The 6,818-nt window shown below is 44.0% G+C and overlaps 1 protein-coding gene across 1 annotated transcript; it reads left to right on the top strand.

Annotated features, from left to right (window-relative positions):
• The first annotated feature begins 281 nt into the window (after window positions 1-281).
• Window positions 282-5,323, top strand: tmem200cb (transmembrane protein 200C-b). The gene is made up of 2 exons (XM_082512452.1): window positions 282-448; window positions 3,016-5,323. Exon 2 carries the CDS (start codon window positions 3,049-3,051, stop codon window positions 4,597-4,599), a length of 1,551 nt encoding a protein of 516 aa, XP_082368578.1. The 5' UTR covers window positions 282-448; window positions 3,016-3,048; the 3' UTR covers window positions 4,600-5,323.
• The last annotated feature ends 1,495 nt before the right edge of the window (window positions 5,324-6,818 follow it).

Genomic DNA, 6,818 nt, shown 5'->3' with positions numbered 1-6,818 from the left:
TTAAATGTGGACTTCAACTCCACTATGTGCAGTTTTAAACCCATAGTATAGTAATTCACTCATGCATGGTATTTCTGCTTGTTTAACCACATGCAAATGAAAAGCCTGGATGACAAGTTGCAATTGTCATCAAACTCCCCAAACAACAGTGCAAATACATAAATCAAGGAAAGTCTCATGGTGCAGAATCTTTGTCTTTCTATAGAGGTAAGAAATCCTGAAAAATCTGGAGGTGTTTGCAGTATGATAACAGCTCTCCCCTTTCTCGTTACTCAATAATCACCACCAATGGAAATGCGGTTGGCCCGCCCCTGCCGGTCTATTGTGAATCTGCGTTCAACTGGGTACCACTCTTCCAGCCTTGGCACCAAAGTGGCGCACCACGACATGCACAGCTGAACGAGGAGTGCGCCTTTGAAGATGTTTGATTGCCAAGCTACAATTTCTGGTGAGAGACGCGCTGATTTACGATTTTATTTAATCTGCGGTTTTTATCAGGCGGGCTATTTTTCGCGCTTATGAAGCGGGTCTGATTCCCGGTGTCGAGGTAGAACGAGGTTTGTGAAGTGGTTTAATTCTGCGACCGCCTCGTTTAGGTTGGTAGTATTTGTGAAAATCGAGTAAGTCGACATGAGTTTTTGATGTCAGGAAGGCGGTAGACTCAGAGCACTGGGCACTGGAGTCCGTTTACTTTCATTTATGATGCTGCTTTTTATACATATATAAATATTTCGATTGGTCTTCCTGATAGCACGCCTCCTCTTTCAAATGCACGACAGATAAAAATGTGTAAATAGAGCACCATTTCAAATGCGGATCGGCTCATGCCGCTTAACTTTTTTATGGTCGTGGTGTTGCCAATAGATACCGATTTCGCATAAGTTGTGAAGGCAAAGCAGGGAGAGCCGAAGGCATTGCTTGCTATAATTTTTTATTTACGACACAACTCTGAATTGTAGTTTCAGTTATGAAACCACGAGCTTCGTCAGGGCCGTGGAAGAAATATGGATGTTTGTCATCTGTCTGCACCTTGTGAGACCCCCTCCTCCTCCAATACCGTATTTGGCTTTGTGTTGGAGCGAGAAGCGTGCGTCGTGGTTCTGGGCATTTTCACGGCACCCCCAGCTCCACGGCAGCTCGTGTTTGCTTCACGGGATTTTTTACAACAGAAGGGAAACAGATGCGCCCTAATGTCAACAGCCGATTACTCACGCAACATTGCGCGAAAAATGCGCCCCCGCAGCTCAGACGGACTGAGCGTTAAGACCACCCTGGTCTCCGTTTTGCCACACGAGCTGGGGGGGTTTCTTTTTTGGGGGGGCGGGGGCGAACCGACGGGTTGGCAGCTTCCTGTTCAGCACCGCAGACAGAGACAAAATCCGACTTGTCCACACCCACTTTTGGTCCACGTTACCGCTGCCCTTCTCTCCCCAAACATAGAGAGAGTACCGCCTACGCCTTATCGGTTTTAGTGCAGGTTGAGTTGCTCTCGCCCAGGACGTATTTTGAGTGGTTATTGGATGTGATATACACTGAAAGTCGCTATAAACAGCAGCTGAGTACCTGTGTGATGTTTGCTGAAGCTCAGGTGCAGAGGTCCGTGCTCTACTTTCGTTGGAACAGCATGTAATAACTTGAATTATAAAGGGATTTCGAAGGCCATCGTGATTATTATTTTGTCCCACGACAGCTTTTGAAAACGTCTTATTAAATGGAAGGAGTGTCATGAATAAGTTATTCACGAACCCAAGGTCTAAGTCGTACACAGTCAGGCGTGATTTATAAAATTAAATATCTAGCTATAGACACAATCAGACAGGGGCTAGAATCTGTCTAATTAATCATTCTTATCCTCTGATTGTTATTCACCACATGTGGTTGGTGCGCATCAGCAGATGTCTGTAATCATGATAAGTGTTGGTGGCTTCGTTGCCCTTTGAACCAGAGCTTCTACGATCAGTCAGCAGTGGCTGGTCTGCGTTGCATAATCGTAAAAACCCCAAACAAATTTAAACATCCTACATGGCTGTGTTGCTGTGTAAACACATGGCTAATAGCTCATATTTGCCTTTGTGATGTGGTGTGTGTGTGTGGATGCAGTCATGTTGAAGCACAGCTGCACTGGTTGATGACGAAATGGATTTGGGTGGAAAGCAGGAAGGGATAGTGTTTTATGGGAGAGATTGGTGGAAGAAATGAGAGGCAGAGAAAGAGAAGGAGAGCAAGAAAAACAGAGTGAGGTGGAGAGAACATGCCTGCTGGCCTCCTGTCTGGACACATTACATTTTCATAGGCTGATATCGCACCGGCACAGCTGAATATAGATAACAAGCACTTCTTGTTCTACGCTGTCAACTTGGGTTTTTGTCTGTCTTTTGCTTACGTCTTCAGATTTGTAGATCCAGCAGCAGCAGATGTATACTATCTTTTATTTAGACTCCTTCTGATGACTAATATTTGCCTCTGCCTTTAGTCGGATTAGTGCAAAGAAGCAGGCTAAATAAACCTGTTGCGTAATCTGAGATTCAGGGCTGGATTAAATCACTGGCAGACCATGAAAATTAGCCATGGCCCTCCTTTAGGTCCTCCTTGGACAGATTTTGTTGCTAATATCTTACTAGTATTCCACCTCTGATATTTTTTTTACACCTTAAAGAAATTCTTGACGAGAATTTGATGAAAAATAAAAACATGTCTGTACAGCAGATACACAGCTTGAGCAAAAGTTTTGAAACAGGCAACTTCATTGTACCCAGTAGTAATGAAATCCCTCTGCCAGGTTCTCTAAAGCTCACCAAAGAATTAACTTCTCCCCATGCTTTACACCTTTCTTCTAAACTAACCTTCACATTTTAGCATTTTTATATTTTTAGAGTGAAACTAGATAAATGCTAAGACTCTTATCGTTTGAGCTTACCGAGATCTGACTTGTAGTAGTATGCAGTATGCAGTAAACATCCTCTCTGCTCTCTCCTCAGGCTTATCTTCTCTCTCTTTTGTTTTGTGTTCTCACAGACTGAGTGACAAGCCTGTGGTGTAGTCGCCACCATGATAGCCACGGGTGGCCTGCTGCGCATGAACAGGCGCCAGGATTCGCTCCGATCGAAAAACCGAGCGGAGAACAAACGGAAGAGGAAATCCAAGAAAAAGAAGAAAAACGATGTGGTGGTGGTGAAGGGCAAACTCAATCTCTGCTCCCCTGCTGGTTTGGTGGCCGCTGTTGGAATTATAGTTCTTATGGTTGGGATTTCCATGGCTGTACTGGGCTACTGGCCCAGCCAGAACCAGCAGCAATACCAGGAGCGCCGCAGAACCGGGGGATTTCACACCAGCAGGATGAGCTATTCCAAAAGTCCTCAGATTACCTCCAACCTGACCCGTGGTGAGCCTTCCTCTGGCCAATCAAATCTGTTCAACCAGAGTCATTCTAACACCAGTGTTTCCAGCCCGTCCCGTCACTGTGGCTTTTTCTGTGACTTCCTGGATAACTATTTGTATTCAGACAACCTGAAAGTCTTCGGACCACTTGTGATGGGAATTGGTATCTTTCTCTTCATTTGTGCTAACGCCGTCCTCCATGAAAACCGAGACAAGAAAACTAAAATCATAAACCTGAGGGATATCTACTCCACAGTGATAGATCTGCACAGCATACGATCAAAGGAGTACTCACCTCTGAACGGCATGGTGAATTACACCCAGTCAAAGAGTGCAGAAGGGCCGTCGGGTACATTCCCAACAAGTGGGATGCTTACTCGCAGTTCCTGGCCCTCCACTGGAATCACTTTCAAAGGTGAGTTAGATGGCGAGGAGGTATTCAGACGCTCCTCATTGGTCAGCAGGCCTCGTAGCTTGTCCAAAGATGTGCAGAGCTTCACAGAGACTGTCTATAGCATCTATAAAGACTACAGCAATAGCAGTGAGCAGGCACCTCAGCCCCGACAATGGGAGACCACCTCCATCGTCACCTCTTCTGTGAACGCTTTTACCCTGCCAGTAATCAAACTGAACAACTGTGAGGTGGGGGAGAAAGCAGAGGCAGAGGGATGCTCAAAGGAGGAGGTTGTTATAGAAGCTGCTGCTGAAAACATAAGTGAGGAGGGACAGGCCAGCAGCAGCAGCCAGAGAGACGTGATGTACGGTAAGCAGAAGGAGGCTTCGATCATGGACTCTCCTCCTCCTCACCGGAGCCACGAGGACACCGACACAGGTATCCAAGAGGGGGTGCCGCAGGCTCAGCGTCAACCGCAGAGGCCTCAGCTGTTTCCGCCATCTCCTGTTGCCAGGGCAATGGGTTCACGGCTGTCGCTCAACTCTCTCACGGATCAGCCCAGGCCAGCACGTCGCTGCAGCTTGTCTGTGTCTGGGTGCCGTCAAGGTGACAGAGCCAGGCGGTTCAGCTACCCCCGTCTGGAGCACTCCAACAGCAAGGGCTACATAAAACTGAATGACCTGGGGGGTGAATCCTTCGAAGCCCCCGACGCAGACACTTCTTTGGTGGCCCCTAAACAGGAAGTAGCAATGGACGCAGCAGCGGCGGAGGAAGAAGCTCAGGGACAGGACAATTTGGCGACACCGAGCACCTCTGGAGAATCCTAGGCCTCTTAAAACTCTTTGATGTCTTGTTATTTGCTTCGCACCCTCTTATGTGATTGCTAATGGGTGAAGCTGGCCATTAGAGAGGAAAGGAAACACGGAGAGTAAGCAACTAAGGACTATTGAAACATAGCCATGAATACTCAAGAGCAAGACTCTTTATAAATACACCAGACCAACAGTTCAAAATTCAGATGTAATTTTTCTATTTTTTCAATGTAGCAAGAGCAATACTAAAGACTTGTAAGGAGATTTAGAAATGGTTTGTAAAAAAAAAAGAAAAGAAAAGAAAATTTGATCAGATGAGGGTTTTTTTTTCTTTTGTATAAGAGTAAGGCAAACATTGTAGCTTGTAGAATTGCCAAAACTTTCACTCTGAACTACTGTCCAACATGTCATACTGTAGCATTAACATATGCCACAGATATTTAAATAGTCTAGATTTGCTTCTCTGCATTGTTATGTGAATACCACGTGAATAGGTGAACTGAACTGAATCTCAGGTAGATGTCTGGCTTAGGATCGGGACCTTGAGGACAAGGTCTTCCCTATGTGCACACACTTGTTTATATGAAACATTCATGGTTTAATAAATTTGACTGTAACACCTCCATTGGGTCTAATAGATGTCTTTGTGTGATATTAGATTAAATGCCACGAATGCAAAATGGCTTGTTTGCTCCAAATAGTTTCACTTGCGTTAAGAAAAATTAAAAGGATTAAAAAACTGGAAGTCGGACTATGATTGATTGTGTGGCAAACGTAGAGACTGTATGGATTTTTTTTTCCTGGACTTTAGCCGTACTTCTCATTACTGGGAAACACTGCAGTGGTATTGATGTTTTATTATTTCTGCCAGCTGAACCGAGACCAGTGACCTATAAGTGACCTTTACAACAGTCTTCTTAATAATTGTCTTCACTATTACAAAGGGAAGTTAACAGCTGAGTATCTGCTCAAATGGGTGACAAAATAAACAGGGAAAAATAAAATGGGCGTTTATTGATAATAGTGACTGTCATAACTGTCAGTGCCCAATAACTCACCTGGTTGAGCAGGTGACCCGGAGGTCAAAGGCTGCTGTATAGGGGTCTGAGCACAAGTCTAGATCAGATAGTTTCCTGTGTGTCATTTCCGCACGATCTCTTCTACTGTATTGTCAAATAAGGCCTCAAAATGCTAAAAAAAAATCCCCTGAAAATCATGTTCAGCTGAGATCTGGCAGATAGATGCTAATCATTCAACAATCCCTTGACTTCATCATAATCTGCTACTGTACTATTGTACTTTTTAACCTCACTGCAGTTATAGATACACCTTTAAGTTGTGCACATAAAATACAATAGACTTACTCTATAGCCAGCCCTATATTTTTTTTTAATATAGTTACTTATATGAGATAAATGCATGCCTTGTACTGTTGTAAATGCATATTGCACCACTGCCACTTCACTGTGTATACAGTGCTGCGCATCATAGAGCCAGGCCCCTTTCTTTACATTTTGCTTCTAAAATGCTTTCTTGTATTTTTTTAAGAGATCTTGAGCAACAGTTCTCCGGGGCTTATGAAGGTCGTTCATAAAAGTGCCATCAGATTTTGAATCTACCATGCAATACCATCTGTCAAGTGTCCGATTAGCAACAGCTTTGTTTTTTGTTTTTTCAGCATAATGATGATCCAAACACACTGCCACTGCAGTAAAAGCATGAGTGAACACTATCAGTCATGCATTGGCCTCCCCAAAGCCCGGACCTTAACATTACTGATGCAGTGTGGGATCAAATGTCAACCAACAGTCCTTCAACAAGCCTGGAGAACAATTCCTTAAGTATACTTAAAGAAACAGACAGTTCAGAGTTCAGGCTGTGTTGAAGAGTAAAGGTAGCTATAGCAAAACGTTGACTTTCAAGCTCATTGGAAGTACACAGACTCTGTTTTTGCCTTATACACATTTCTATGTATGCTTGCATCCGTTTCAATAAATTCCTGTGACTATTTTTATTTTCTTTGTTAAGTAAAAAGAAATAAGGGGTACTTCAAGACTGTTGCACAGCACTCATCTTCCAAGTCCTACATATTGTTAACAGTTCTTACAGGATCAGACAAAAAGTCCACTTCGAAGTTTGCAGACTATTCACGAGAGGAGCCAGCGCAGCTCAGCCTAACGTGGCCATCTAGTGGTCATGTGATGTTTGAAAAAAACAGAAGAAGAAGAAGAAGT

The sequence above is a fragment of the Aulonocara stuartgranti genome (genome assembly GCF_965226115.1).
Source record: "Aulonocara stuartgranti genome assembly, chromosome: 18".
Classification (NCBI taxonomy): domain Eukaryota; kingdom Metazoa; phylum Chordata; class Actinopteri; order Cichliformes; family Cichlidae; genus Aulonocara; species Aulonocara stuartgranti.
This window is presented reverse-complemented; position numbering and strand designations above follow the sequence as displayed.